The following is a 16,207-nucleotide window of genomic DNA, read 5'->3' as shown; positions in this document are numbered from 1 at the left end:
GGTCTGATCGGGCGGTATTACCTATTGTACTATGTGTGTACAGGTTCTTAGGAGGAATTTATTTTATACTATTTCTACAGGTATGCAGAAATGATCGCTGGGCTAGGAGGCCTTTGTAAATGACTGCCTTGTAACCCTCCGATCACCTGAGCGCTGACTCCCGCATTCCTCAGTACAATGTAATCTGTGTTCACTATGTTTCCATTATTCATTAATCTCCCAGAACTCACTGCTCCTCTCTATGTAATTACAAGCCTGTTAATTCGGACACTAGCTGGTTATAGTGGTTATCCCACCAGCAGCATCTCCCCTGTCACTACAATCGGACCACCACCGATCATGGAAGCGGGGGTCACAGAGCGGCAGCGTTCCGGAACTGCAATCCCTCAGTCCAATGAACATGAATAGTCCAATGGTCTCACTACCCCTTCATTCACCCTGGTCAATAAGACCCCTGCTCTCAGGATTAATAGGGGCCCAGCCGTTGGTCACCCACCAATCATACACTTTATCACCTATTCCATGCATCAGTAATGTATACAGTGGCATGTAAAAGTTTGGGCACCCCTGGCCCAAATTACTGTTATTGTGAACAGTTAAGCAAGTTGAAGATGAAATTACCTCTAAAAGGCCTAAAGTTAAAGATGACACATTTACTTTGCATTTTAGGCAAAAAAAAATATATATATATTTTTTGTTTTAAATGTAAAAATAACCAAAATGAAAATGGGCTGATGCAAAAGTTTGGGCACCTTGTATGGTTAGTACCTATTGGTGCCCCCTTTTGCAATTATCACAGCTTGTAAATGCTTTTTGTAGCCAGACAAGAGTCGTTCAGTTCTTGTTTGAGGGATTTTCCTCCATCTTCCATCCTCTGCTATTTTGAGGTCTAGTCATGGATTTTCAATGATGTTAAGATCAGGGGACTGTGAGGGCCATTGTAAAACCTTCAGCTTGTGCATTTTGAGGTCGTCTATTTTGGATTTTGACGTGTGTTTAGGATCATTTTCCATGTGTGGAAGCCATCCCCTTCCTCTTTTCAGCTTCAGCTTTTTTACATATGATGTTATGTTTGTATCAAGAATTTGTTGACATTTCATTAAATCCATTCTTCCCTCCACCAGTGAAATGTTCTTCTTTAAATTGGCTGCAACACTACCCCAAAGCATGATTGTTCCACCCCCATGCTTAATGGTTGGTGAGATGTTCTTTTCTGAAATGTTCTGCTCTTTCTTCTCCACACATACCTCTGATCATTGTAGCCAAAGACATTTTACCCTCATTGGTCCACAGGACTTATTTCCAAAATGCATCAGTGTAGATGTTCTTTTGCATACTAATGACACTGAATTTTATAGTGAGGATGCAGGAGAGGTTTTCATCTCATGACTCTTTCATGAAGACCATATTCGAGCAGGTGTCTCTGAACAGTAGAACAATATACCACAACACCAGAGTCTGCTAAATCTTTCTGAAAGTCTTTTGCAGTCAAGCGGGGGTTCTGATTTGCCTCTCTAGCAATACTATGAACAGCTCACTGAAATTTTGCTTGGTCTTCCAGACCTTATCTTGACCTCCACTGTTCCTGGTAACTGTCATTTCTTAATTACATTTCAAACTGAGGAAAGAGCAACTTGAAAACGCCTTGCTATCTTCTTATAGCCTTTTCCTACTTTGTGGGCCTCCACCATTCTAATTTTCAGAGTGTTAGGCAGCTGCTTAGAAGAACCTATGGCTGCTGTTTTTGGCACAAAGATGGAGGAGGCTGGGTTTTTGTAAAGCTGGGAAATTTGCATCTCCTGGCCTGAACAATGATCGTGAACAAGTCCTAACACTAACAGACTAATTAAGGTCTGAAACCTTGGTCAAAAATATCTGAGCACACAAATCCCCAAGGGTGCCCAAACTTTTGTATCTACTAATTTTTCCGTCTTGCACGTTTTCAATTTTAAAAAAATTAAAGGTTTACTGAAGTGAATAGGGCTGAGCTACAATAACACCGACCACACGAGTTGTTGTGTGCACTAATGGTGGGTACATCCTGTTATAATTTGGCAGATTGTCAGAGCCGATGACAAAGGAAAAATGTATCTATCACCGGCTCCTTCATCCACATTGTACATTACTGGCGTAGCCGACCTGCTCATACCTGCACCTTGTTTACCAAGTGGATTCACTCGACTTGTGTTTTAAGTCCTCGTGATGAAAAAATGTCCTTTGTACTTCACCGTCGTATTATTATATTACCGTATATTACTGGATTCATGCTTCAGTGCAGAATGGAAAATTACAGCTAAATATAGAACAACTTTACTATTACAGTTGAGCCAGTATTATAGTAGTTATATTCTTGTACATACTGGCAGTATTATAGTAGTTATATTCTTGTACATAGGGAGCAGTATTATAGTAGTTATATTCTTGTACATAGGAGCAGTATTATAGTAGTTATATTCTTGTACATAGGAGCAGTATTATAGTAGTTATATTCTTGTACATAGGGGCAGTATTATAGTAGTTATATTCTTGTACATAGGGGCAGTATTATAGTAGTTATATTCTTGTACATAGGGGCAGTATTATAGTAGTTATATTCCTGTACATAGGAGCAGTATTATAGTAGTTATATTCTTGTACATAGGGGCAGTATTATAGTAGTTATATTCTTGTACATAGGGGCAGTATTATAGTAGTTATATTCTTGTACATACTGGCAGTATTATAGTAGTTATATTCTTGTACATAGGGGCAGTATTATAGTAGTTATATTCCTGTACATAGGAGCAGTATTATAGTAGTTATATTCTTGTACATAGGGGCAGTATTATAGTAGTTATATTCTTGTACATAGGGGCAGTATTATAGTAGTTATATTCTTGTACATAGGGGCAGTATTATAGTAGTTATATTCTTGTACATAGGAGGCAGTATTATAGTAGTTATATTCTTGTACATAGGAGCAGTATTATAGTAGTTATATTCTTGTACATAGGGGCAGTATTATAGTAGTTATATTCTTGTACATAGGAGCAGTATTATAGTAGTTATATTCTTGTACATAGGAGCAGTATTATAGTAGCTATATTCTTGTACATAGGAGCAGTATTATAGTAGCTATATTCTTGTACATAGGGGCAGTATTATAGTAGTTATATTTTTGTACATAGGAGCAGTATTATAGTAGCTATATTCTTGTACATAGGGGCAGTATTATAGTAGTTATATTCTTGTACATAGGAGCAGTATTATAGTAGTTATATTCTTGTACATAGGAGCAGTATTATAGTAGTTATATTCTTGTACATAGGGGCAGCTTTATTTGTCTGCACCAATAAAAAAGTTGTGACTCTACGCATAGCAGACATTTAATATATATGACCTTATTAATTGGAGCGGAATGAGTTTTGCTGCGGTTTGAGCCTACACATAGATCTGCACACAAGGTGTAGACCTAAAACAATCAGATTTTTTTTAAAATCCAGATTAATTTGCATGTTTCCTCCATTTCTCATGTAAGACGCTTTGAAACTGTTGAAGAATTAGATAAATATATTATCTCAATGTTGTCTCGGAATAAATGTGATCCGCTGTATGTGAGCCTCAGCGTTTCCCTACGTTGGCACGGCACTGCTTTGGGAATTGAAAAGACAGAGCAAAAGATTAATTAAGATCAGCAATGTTACCCAAGGTTAACAAATAAGTGCTTTTTTCATCCAGCTGCCTGGTGGGGAATCTCTAATACATAACGAAACCTGTCTCAAGTGGACAATTGAAAGAAACATGAGGATTTGTTAAAAAGCAAAAAAAAAAACAAAGAAAACTCTGACTTGAATGCAGTGAAGTTCTGCAACTTTTCCTACGTAATTTGTTTTATTTCCTTGCTATTTTCAAGACAATTTTTTTTGCTTAGTGAATAGCACCCTCTTGTTCCATTCAGAGTCAGTAATCCTGTTTATAGCTATTCCTGGTCTCATCCGTGACATGGATACAGTTGTATCCAGTGTAGACAATGCTCCGCGAGCTAAAAGTCTGATACATTATTACAACCTGCCAGCTAGTGCATTAAGCTCAAAGAGCATTGTCTAGACTCGATACAGTTGCATCCACTTTCCTTGCCCTGTTTTCTTATTATTTCTATAAACACTTATTTACTCTATTCGCTTGGGTCAATAAATTTTAGATTTCATAACTCTTCTTTATACCCAAGTCCTTCCATACCTCTTATTAAATTGATTTCCGTTCTGTGGTCTATTTCAGCTTTCTAACATCTATCTTATTGTCTCCTTTCTCTAGAAGCCACATACAATACAATATTGCGTTGGCTTTTGATGCAGCAGACTGACATTGAGAATTTAAGTTCCTCATGAACCCGTTACACCCAGATCTTTGAATCCTTATCCAATGGTGATCCATTCAGAGTAGAAATACACTGCTCAAAAAAATAAAGGGAACACTCAAAGAACACATCCTAGGACTGAATGAATGAGATATTCTCATTGAATAATTTGTTCTGTACAAAGCTGAATGTACTGATAAAAAGATCACAAAAAAATCATCAATGGAAATCAAATTTATTAACCAATGGTGGTCTGGAGTTGGACTGATGCTGAAAATCAAAGTGGAAAATCAAATTACAGGCTTATCCAACTTCAGTGGAAATGCCTCAAGACAAGGAAATGATGCTCAGAAGTGTGTGTGGCCTCCACGTGCCTATATGACTTTCCTACAATGCCTGGGCACACTCCTGATGAGGCGGCGGATGGTCTCCTGAGGGATCTCCTCCCAGACCTGGACTAAAGCATCCGCCAACTCCTGGACAGTCTGTGGTGTAACGTGACGTTGGTGGATGGTGCGAGACATGATGTCCCAAATGTGCTCAATCGGATTCAGGTCTGGGGAGCGGGCGGGCCAGTCCATAGCTTCAATGCCTTCATCTTGCAGGAACTGCTGACACACTCCAGCCACATGAGGTCTGACATTGTCCTGCATTAGGAGGAACCTAGGGCCAACCGCACCATCATATGGTCTCACAAGGGGTCTGAGGATCTCATCTTGGTACCTAATGGCAGTCAGGCTACCTCTGGCGAGCACATGGAGGGCTGTGCGGCCCTCCAAAGAAATGCCACCCCACACCATTACTGACCCACTGCCAAACCGGTCATGCTGAAGGATGTTGCAGGCAGCAGATCGCTCTCCACGGCATCTCCAGACTCTGTCACATCTGTCACATCTGTCACATGTGCTCAGTGTGAACCTGCTTTCATCTGTGAAGAGCACAGGGCGTCAGTGGCGAATTTGCCAATCCTGTTGTTCTGTGGCAAATGCCAAGCGTCCTGCACGGTGTTGGGCTGTGAGCACAACCCCCGTCTGTGGACATCGGGCACTCAGACCATCCTCATGGAGTCGGTTTCTAACCGTTTGTGCAGACACATGCACATTTGTGGCCTCCTGGAGGTCATTTTGCAGTGCTTCTCCTGTTCCTCCTTGCACAAAGGCTGAGGTAGCGGTCCTGCTGGGTTGTTTCCCTCATACGGCCCCCTCCACATCTCCTGGTGTACTGGCCTGTCTCCTGGTGGTGCCTCCAGCCTCTGGACACTACGCTGACAGACACAGCAAACCTTCTTGCCACAGCTCGCATTGATGTGCCATCCTGGATGAGCTTCACTACGTGAGCCACTTGTGTGGGTTGTAGGGTCCGTCTCATGCTACCACGAGTGTGAAAGCACAACCAACATTCAAAAGTGACCAAAACATCAGCCAGAAAGCATTGGTACTGAGATGTGGTCTGTGGTCCCCACCTGCAGAACCACTCCTTTATTGAGGGTGTCTTGATAATTGCCAATAATTTCCATGTGTTGTCTATTCCATTTGCAAAACAGCATGTGAAATTGATTGTCAATCAGTGTTGCTTCCTAAGTGGACAGTTTGATTTCACAGAAGTTTGACTTACTTGGAGTTAGATTCTGTTGTTTAAGTGTTCCCTTTATTTTTTTGAGCAGTGTATAGAGCATATATTAGAAAAAGTCATGACGTCAAATTTATACTTTTTTAATCCATCTTGGGCTCCAGGAAACTGAGATGTGAGGAGCTTTGTGGTTGGGTCCTCGTAATGCAAAGCTCTTTAAAGTCCACGTCACGGTTCCCATCTGTGATTTGGGGAGTTCCCATAGGCATCCGAGAGCCCTGGTTTACTCCCATCAAACAGGCCCCAATATCTCTACTTCCCAGTAAGGCAATGGTATTGGAGTATATGGTTGATGCCCATGAAGGCACATTTTCTGGTTTAAAGTCTAGGATAGATGGGCGCCCAACATCTACTATTGATGGGCAGCCAGTCTTCGCAGTCATGTTCTTCTCTTCACGCTGGTCTCCTCTCGATTCCTAATCTTCGATATTTAGTCCAAATCACTGCGATCATTTTTTTTCGCATTCGGTTAATCACCTTTAGTCACTGGGCAACATCACAAAAGACTACATTAAAAGACTTGACGACTACGAGATTAAACCTAGAAGCAAAACTTCGGAATTCCTCTTGTTTTGGCCATTGAAATGCTAATAAATTTACTCTTCTACCAAACCGGGTAAGAGTCGCCTTTACAATGGCTGAGCGCAAAACTAATGATGTGAGCGGCGGCTGGTGTGTGTGTGTGTATAGGATTATAGCCAAGGGTATAAAAGAAACGTTATCTGCTGTTCGAGCTCATTCGTGAAACCATTGTTTTACTTTTTCCGTAATTGCGTTTTCTGCTGTATTCACATCCAAAGCTGCGTGCAAGATTCCACTTATTTTCTATTACCACTGTGTCAGTCGCTGTCTTTTTAACAAGAAGGATTGCAGCCAATTTATGAAGGGGTGAAGCACTTTCTAGTAAATGTTTTATTGCAACTTACTGCTGGATTCACAGTTACACTGCTCAGTAATGATGTATCATGTCCTCCATGCTGTTGCTTCTGAATATTTGCTCCATACAGACAACAGAGAAGGAATCCCTCATGTCTGTGTGTGCTGTAGAGCCAGCAAACACACAAGGATTCCTGCTCTCCTGTGTATGGGAAACATCATAGCAGCTAGTCTCTACCCACCAGCTCAGAGGCAACTGACAAGGAGTCCCTTGTTGTGAATTCTGCTCTTGGGCCCCCTCCGGTGGTTATAAGTGGTAGTGCTGCTGTCTTTGGATCGCAGCAGTCATTAGGTGTGTCCACTTATTGCAATTCTGACTGGGCTATTTAGTCTTGCTTGACCCTTTGGTTTGTGCCAGTTGTCCATTGTTTCCTGGAGGATTCACTTCCCTGCCTGGTCTCTCTTGCTTGCTGATCATTTCAACAAAGATAAGTGCTGGCTTTTTTTTCTGCAGTCCACATGCTGTGGGCCTGATCATTCTAGTTACCTTCCATGTTTTGTCTTGTCCAGCTTGGTCTGTATAAGGATTTGTTTAGTCAAGCTGGTATCTCTGGAGATGCAGATATACCCTCCATATCTTTAGTTAGTTGTGGAGTTTTTATATTTTCTGTGGTGGATATTTTCTAGTGTTTTAACACTGACCACATAGTACTCTGTCCTATCCTTTCTATTTAGCTAGAATTGGCCTCCTTTGCTAAATCCTGATTTCAGTCTGCGTATGTTATTTCCCTCTCTTCTCACAGTCAATATTTGTGGGGGGCTGTCTATCCTTTGGGGGATTTTCTCTGAGGCAAGATAGTTTTCCCCTTTCTATCTCTAGGGGTAATTAGTCCTCCGGCTGTGTCGAGATGTCTAGGGAGCGTCAGGTACATTCCACGGCTACTTCTAGTTGCGGTGTTAAGTTCAGGGTCTGCGGTCAGTACAGGTACCACCTTCTCCAGAGTACGTCTCATGCTGCTCCTAGACCACCAGTTCACAACAGTCCCTGCAGTGATGAAAATTGGGGAAAAGTGATAAGATCTCCAGACATCATCTTTTTCCTCATATAGGTGCACACGAAAGCATATGCTGAAAGGTCACCTAATACAGGTACGTTTTAAAGGGTATAAATGGCATATCACCTAGGGTCTACCCTCCCCATTTGGCTGGCTGTTTGTAAGTCATAAGGGTCCAGGGAAGTCCTGTGGATGTTCAAATATGCATGTGTTTATTAGCAGGTGGACACTGGAGTTGGGTCTTGATGGCTTTGTTTCCAGTCTATCGGGAACCCAGGAAGGAGGATTGTCTCTTGATCGAGATGCTGGGATGTTAAAGTTTATGGAGAAGAAAAAGCTCAGAATCACTTAAAAAGTTAACCAAATTTGTTCTTTTCTTTCGGTGGACTTCTTTAAGATACTGTCTCGCAGCTAGTAGGTGAAGACTATCTACTGTCTCCCATACACCACACACACAGACCTGAGGGATCCCTTCTTTCCTGTATTTATGTAACACATGATCCGAAGCAGCAGTAGCAATACAAAAGTACTGAGCAGTGTAACTGTGAATTCAGCACTGAGGGGAGATAAAACCCGTATGTGTTGGTGTGTAATTCCTTAACTTTAATTCAGTCCAATCATATGCATTATTGCTTTGCACAAGGTCTGTTTCTACTGTTACAGATGTTCCTCGCTCTTTATTCTTGCAGGTCATTTCTCTTTGGGAAGGATGGAAATCCAAACAAGCGCAACATCCACAACGAAAGTTCTATGCACTTGCTCTGTATGGGATTCCACCTCATGATCTCAGAAGGTGCTTTGGATCATCGCCTACCCAGGCTTGGAGATGACGATCGCAAGAGATCTGAATGTTTGCGGATGATCTTAGAGTGGAAAGGGGCAAAGCTTGACCATGGGGAATATGAGAGGGCCGCTCTTGATGCCACTGATAACAAGAAGAATACACCCTTGCACTATGCCGCCGCCTCAGGGATGAAACATTGCGTAGAGGTAAACTGCATTAGACACTTTGGGAAAGAATACATTTACCCTAGGTTTGGAGATGGAGGCAGTTGTCTAATGAGAGTTGGAGAAATCTGAGATGGTCATCAATATGGTGGTAGAAGTCCTCCTACTCTTCAATTTACCAGGTGGCAACTGGGCAACTTAACATTGGCTTTTGGTCCAATCTAAATCCAATGTTACCTCAAGAGCTGGTGAATATGTGTATGGCCAACAGTTAGGCAAAACGTATGTCTTTTGATTCATGATAGGTCCCATCCTTGGTATGGACCACCACACAACGTTGGGTAAATGTCTGCTCGTATTAAATATATGTTTTCCTACATGTCTCTCCACTTGGTTGTTGTATTTGGCCATCACATCAGTAAGCCCATGATGTTGGCAGGTTGGTTACCAAATCAATCTACTCCTCACCTCCTAAAAGAGTCAAATAAGCAATCAATGGCTATCTTCTATTACATGCTACGCCAACATCCAAGGAAAGCCACCAGAGATCCAAGGAGGGAACCCTGAAAAAATGTTCCAGTCTTGGGACACTCCTCCATCTAGCCCTTTCCTACTGTCATCTTCTTGAGAAGAACATCTAACTAGGGTTTTAAGGGCCAGAGGAGAAGATGAGTTGGGTCCTACTGTCCAAAAAACATGTTTATGTATGGAGCTATGGACAGAAGCCGAGCTCTCCGTATAAATTCATCTCCATGATGGGATTTGTTATAATTCGGCTATATGAATGGGTAATGTTGGTGTTGAAGGTCTAAACCTCCAAGGTGAATGATGAAGGGTGTTGGTGGAGACTGCACATGAGAAAAAGAAAAGTTTGAAAACCTTCTCTTCTTCTCCAGAGAGGGCTTTTTGGCTCCTCTTGTTTTTTCTTTTCTTTTTATTCCTAATGTTTACACTTAGTGTCCATCTTCTGAACATTGAATGTGATGTATCGGTCTCCAAGATGATTAGGACATGTATTTACCGTTTCAAGAAGATGCTTCCTGCTTTAAGTCAGTTGAATGTTTTTAGATTTTTTTTCTTCTGGAACTGGTACATAAAGGGGGAGATTTTTTTTAAGTCTATTTTGCTGTTGCTCCAAATTGATCAAAATGTCACACTCCGTGTCCACTTTTTGCGTCACCCTTCCTACAATAGTGCGGATTGCAACTTTTTGATAGCAGAAAATTAGAACAAATCAGTTGATAAATTCACATGTTTTGTACAAAATATTTGCATAAAATTTTGACTACAAATTAGACTGCAACTCTATCCTGCGAAGAAAACTCCCATTGCGTAATAATAACTATGGCGGTTTTATTTGTGACATTGTGCCAGAATCCAGCACAGCAGATGTTCCCTGAAGTGTCTTTCTGTCTTTCCACAGCTGCTAGTGAAGAACGGAGGAAACCTATTTTCTGAAAATGACAATAAGGACACCCCGTGCGACTGTGCCGAGAAGCAGCGCCACAAAGATCTGGCCCTAAAGCTGGAGTCACAGATGGTCTTTTCCAGAGACCCCGAGGCCGATGATATAGAAGCGGAGTACGCGGCATTAGACAAGAGAGAGGTACTCACCGCTCCCAATATTCTCACCTGCTGTTACCTTGCTCCACTTCCTTGAATATCGAGTGCAGCTCTGGAGTATAATACAGGATCAGTAATGTAATGTATGTACACAGTGACTGCACCAGCAGAATAGTGAGTGCAGCTCTGGAGTATAATACAGGATGTAACTCAGGATCAGTAATGTAATGTATGTACACAGTGACTGCACCAGCAGAATAGTGGGTGCAGCTCTGGGGTATAATACAGGATGCAACTCAGGATCAGTAATGTAATGTATGTACACAGTGACTGCACCAGCAGAATAGTGAGTGCAGCTCTGGAGTATAATACAGGATGTAACTCAGGATCAGTAATGTAATGTATGTACACAGTGACTGCACCAGCAGAATAGTGGGTGCAGCTCTGGGGTATAATACAGGATGCAACTCAGGATCAGTAATGTATGTACACAGTGACTGCACCAGCAGAATAGTGAGTGCAGCTCTGGGGTATAATAGAGGATGTAACTCAGGATCAGTAATGTAATGTATGTACACAGTGACTGCACCAGCAGAATAGTGAGTGCAGCTCTGGGGTATAATACAGGATGTAACTCAGGATCAGTAATGTATGTACACAGTGACTGCACCAGCAGAATAGTGAGTGCAGCTCTGGAGTATAATACAGGATGCAACTCAGGATCAGTAATGTAATGTATGTACACAGTGACTGCACCAGCAGAATAGTGAGTGCAGCTCTGGAGTATAATACAGGATGTAACTCAGGATCAGTAATGTAATGTATGTGCTCAGTGACTGCACCAGCAGAATAGTGAGTGCAGCTCTGGAGTATAATACAGGATGTAACTCAGGATCAGTAATGTAATGTATGTACACAGTGACTGCACCAGCAGAATAGTGAGTGCAGCTCTGGAGTATAATACAGGATGTAACTCAGGATCAGTAATGTAATGTATGTACACAGTGACTGCACCAGCAGAATAGTGAGTGCAGCTCTGGAGTATAATACAGGATGCAACTCAGGATCAGTAATGTAATGTATGTACACAGTGACTGCACCAGCAGAATAGTGAGTGCAGCTCTGGAGTATAATACAGGATGTAACTCAGGATCAGTAATGTAATGTATGTACGCAGTGACTGCACCAGCAGAATAGTGAGTGCAGCTCTGGAGTATAATACAGGATGTAACTCAGGATCAGTAATGTATGTACACAGTGACTGCACCAGCAGAATAGTGAGTGCAGCTCTGGGGTATAATACAGGATGTAACTCAGGATCAGTAATGTATGTACACAGTGACTGCACCAGCAGAATAGTGAGTGCAGCTCTGGGGTATAATACAGGATGCAACTCAGGATCAGTAATGTAATGTATGTACACAGTGACTGCACCAGCAGAATAGTGAGTGCAGCTCTGGACTATAATACAGGAAGTGACTCATTTAACAATTTGTTCATGCTTTCACTATGCAAAATTCTTTGCTTTTATTTTATTTTCCGTCCCTTTTCAGCCTTATGAAGGGCTACGGCCCCAGGATTTACGGCGGCTTAAGGACATGTTGATCGTGGAGACGGCAGACATGCTGCAGGCCCCTCTGTTCACCGCGGAGGCTTTGCTGCGGGCACACGGTAATTATAGAGTATATAGTTACATACCGGAGACGTGGTGAGCGCTCGGGCTTCGGTTGTTACTGCATCTCCATTACCTGAAGGGACGGATTATAGGGGAGTAAATGGCGGTGAATTCTCCCGGTGCCACAGGCTGAATCCTTGTACAGGGCACAATCCCGTGAGGATCTTGTGGAAACGACGCCTGAAGTGTAACTGAATATGGACGCCGATCTAGAAGTGTGGGCATCAGTTGCATTTCTTTTGACCCTGTTTTTAAGTTTGCTGGAAATTATAGTGGTCGGACCACCGCTGTTCAGTTTTCTAATACTTTAGCTGATAAAATAAATAAAATCTCAAGTCTGCGGCTTGGTACCTGGGGGCCACGGGCGGCTGTAAATACAGGCTGTTTTTTTTGGTTTGTTTTTTCAGCTATTGCTGGATGTCTGGGTCCGTATGCCTCCTTTCACCCCCTGCCCATCTGGGCCCTCAGATGTGTCTTTTCCTTCCTCGTTGTGTGGACCATTGGGCATGCGGATTGCTTGCTGTTGTCTTGACGCTTGGGTGTATCACTTGCTCTCTTTATATTTGGTCCCTCGGACGTGTCTCTCGCCCCCTGCCCGTCTGGGCCCTCGGGCGTGTTGCTTGCCCCCTGCTTGTCTGTGCCCTCAGGGGGGGTCGCTTGCCCCCTGCCTGTTTGGGCCCTTGAGTGTATCGCTTGCCCCCTGCCTGTCTGGGCCCTCGGGTGTATCGCTTGCCCCCTGCCTGTCTGGGCCCTCGGGTGTGTCGCTCACCCCCTGCCTGTCTGGGCCCTCGGGCATGTGGCTTGCCCCCTGCCCGTCTGGGCCCTCGGGCTTGTTGCTTGGCCCCTGCTTGTCTGTGCCCTCAGGCGTGTCGCTTGCCCCCCTGCCTGTCTGGGCCCTCGGGTGTGTCGCTCGCCCCCTGCCCGTCTGGGCCCTCGGGCGTGTTGCTTGCCCCCTGCTTGTCTGTGCCCTCGGGTGTGTCGCTTGCCCCCTGCCTGTCTGGGCCCTCGGGCATGTGGCTTGCCCCCTGCCCGTCTGGGCCCTCGGGCATGTGGCTTGCCCCCTGCCCGTCTGGGCCCTCGGGCTTGTCGCTTGGCCCCTGCCTGTCTGGGCCCTCAGGTGTGTCGCTCGCCCCCTGCCTGTCTGGGCCCTCGGGTGTGTTGCTCGCCCCCTGCCTGTCTCGGCCCTCGGGTGTGTCGCTCACCCCCTGCCTGTCTGGGCCCTCTGGCATGTCGCTCGCCCCCTGCCTGTCTGGGCCCTCGGGTGTGTCGCTTGCCCCCTGCCTGTCTGGGCCCTCGGGCATGTGGCTTGCCCCCTGCCCGTCTGGGCCCTCGGGCATGTGGCTTGCCCCCTGCCCGTCTGGGCCCTCGGGCTTGTCGCTTGGCCCCTGCCTGTCTGGGCCCTCAGGTGTGTCGCTCGCCCCCTGCCTGTCTGGGCCCTCGGGTGTGTTGCTCGCCCCCTGCCTGTCTCGGCCCTCGGGTGTGTCGCTCACCCCCTGCCTGTCTGGGCCCTCTGGCATGTCGCTCGCCCCCTGCCTGTCTGGGCCCTCGGGTGTGTCGCTTGCCCCCTGCCTGTCTGGGCCCTCGGGTGTATCGCTTGGCCCCTGCTTGTCTGTGCCCTCGGGCGTTTCGCTTGCCCCCTGCCTGTCTGGGCCCTTGGGTGTGTCGCTCGCCCCCTGCCTGTCTGGGCCCTCGGGTATGTTGCTCGCCCCCTGCCTGTCTGGGCCGTCGGGTGTGTCACTCACCCCCTGCCTGTCTGGGCCCTCGGGTGTGTCGCTTGCCCCCTGCCTATCTGGGCCCTCGGGTGTGTCGCTCGCCCCCTGCCTGTCTGGGCCCTCGGGTATGTTGCTCGCCCCCTGCCTGTCTGGGCCGTCGGGTGTGTCACTCACCCCCTGCCTGTCTGGGCCCTCGGGTGTGTCGCTTGCCCCCTGCCTATCTGGGCCCTCGGGTGTGTCGCTCGCCCCCTGCCTGTCTGGGCCCTCGGGTGTGTCGCTCGCCCCCTGCCTGTCTGGGCCCTCGGGCGTGTCGCTCGCCCCCTGCCTGTCTGGGCCCTCTGGCATGTCGCTCGCCCCCTTCCTGTCTGGGCCCTCGGGCGTGTCGCTCGCCCCCTGCCTGTCTGGGCCCTCTGGCATGTCGCTCGCCCCCTGCCAGTCTGGGCCCTCTGGTGTGTCGCTCGCCTGGAAATACACACTTATATTTTAATTACTACAGCGCCAACCACAGGAGAAATGAAGCATTACACTGTGCCCATTTAATGTTGGGACAGTAGCAGATCTAGTGGCGATCGCTGTTGTTTAACCATTTAGGCTATGTGCACACGTTGCGGAATTTGGTGCAGAATTTTCCGCACAAAATCCGCATCTCCTGGCAGAAACCGCAGGTGCAGATTTGCCGCGGATTTTGTGCGGTTTTTATGTGGAATTGATGCGGATTTTGTGCGGATTTTCTGCGGTTTTCACCATTGCTGATTTCTATAATGGAATGGTGCAGAAATGCTGCAGATCCGCACAAAAGAAGTGACATGCACTTCTTTAAAATCCGCAGCGTTTCCACGCGGATTTTTACGCACCACCTGCACAGCTTTTTTTTTTCCCCATTGATTTACATTGTGCTGTACATCACAGTGCGGATCTGCAGCGTTTCTGCGTGGAAAAATCCACTGCAGATCTGCACTAAATCTGCATCGCGTGCACATAGCCTTAGATGCCACTGTCAATCACCGGAAGGACTGGCTGTCGGCTCATGTAGCTGCGTCATTCGCCCCTTCCGTCACTTAACAAGGTCCCTCCGTCTTCTGGATCAAATACTTATTTTCTCCACTGTACGTTTGTACGTAATATTTGGAAATGCCTAAACTGTCATTCTGCAGTCGCCACCTCTGCCCCCAAAATGCGATAAATTAAAAACTGTTGGGAACAATGTACGTACCCCGAAGTATTAAAGCTCCACACACAGAGGAACATGTCCTCATACAGATCCATTAATGGAAAAATATAAGGTATGGAAAAGAAGTCTCAGAAAATGGCAACACAAATCATTATTTTATTTTTTATATATACAAAGCTTAGATTATTTTTTCATCACTTATGTAAAAAAAAATATTTATTTTCCCCCTGAAGGGTCTCGCGTTTCGCTGGCTTAAACCTAATTGCACAGCCATACAGAGCTGGCAGGCGTATTCTGGTCCAGCGATGAGCAGGCACCAGGGGGGTATTCTGGGGATGTTTTCTATTCCAGCCTCCCAGGAATCCGTCTTTTCTGAAGAAACTGTGATAATTTATTACCTGTCTGTAAATAGAGTTCTGCTGTATATGTAATGAATTGCCTCCCAGAATAGAAGCAATTACAGAAGTACCAACACCGCGACCAGCGGCTGCTTCGCGCCTTTCTCTAAGATTTGTTTATAGAACAAAGAAGTTTCCGCCTGGTAAATGCAACCGGTGTCCTGTACTGTGTAATGCGGCCAGTATGGTGGGTTATTAGAGTCGCTGCCAGAACGATCCCCGGAGGTGGGAGCAGCAATCATGTACCCAGCGGTATCGGTACCCTGCCTGTTGTATATAGTGCCGCGGAGTATACCGTACACGCCTGTCTGGAGGAAGATGGCGAGGAGCCGGAATAGCATGGCAAATCACAGTGTAGACTGACACACGGCCTGCAGGGACCTGGCTGATTGCAGGAACCTAGAGGATCAGACCTACATTGAGTAACTGATCGAGGTGACGGCTCTGTTGCCCATGTACAGTATTGGGGCCGTCTGTAGTATCAGAGCAGAACTAATCAGATTTTTACTCCTTACTATGCACTTTCCTTTTATTCTATTTCCCAAAAATTTGGAGAAGCTGTAGTTTCATACAGTTTATTTCCACTAGAAACAGCTGCCTCCATCCATCCTTTTTTCCCGCCCCATCCATCCTTTTCCCCTCCCCATCCATCTTTTTTTCCCTCCCTATCAATATTTTTTCCCTTTCCCGTCAATCTTTTTTCCCCCTCCCCATCAATCTTTTTTCCCCCTCCCCATCCATATTTTTTCCCCCTCCCCATCCATCTTTTTTCCCCTCCCCATCAATGCTTTTTCCCCCCTCCCCATCAAACTTTTTTCACCTTCCCCTCTACATCAATCCTTTT

General features: G+C 45.4%; 1 protein-coding gene across 2 annotated transcripts in view; it reads left to right on the top strand.

The window, feature by feature from the left end:
• Nucleotides 1-16,207, top strand: part of ANKIB1 (ankyrin repeat and IBR domain containing 1) — a 93,987-nt gene that overhangs the window by 32,765 nt on the left and 45,015 nt on the right. For both annotated transcript variants that reach the window (XM_077268198.1, XM_077268197.1), the window contains exons 3-5: nt 8,586-8,886; nt 10,268-10,450; nt 11,961-12,078. In XM_077268198.1, the coding sequence (XP_077124313.1) occupies nt 8,586-8,886; nt 10,268-10,450; nt 11,961-12,078 (602 nt within the window). The remainder of the gene's footprint in view (nt 1-8,585; nt 8,887-10,267; nt 10,451-11,960; nt 12,079-16,207) is intronic.

Source organism: Ranitomeya variabilis, chromosome 6 (assembly GCF_051348905.1).
Source record: "Ranitomeya variabilis isolate aRanVar5 chromosome 6, aRanVar5.hap1, whole genome shotgun sequence".
NCBI classification, from domain to species: Eukaryota; Metazoa; Chordata; class Amphibia; order Anura; family Dendrobatidae; genus Ranitomeya; species Ranitomeya variabilis.
This window is presented reverse-complemented; position numbering and strand designations above follow the sequence as displayed.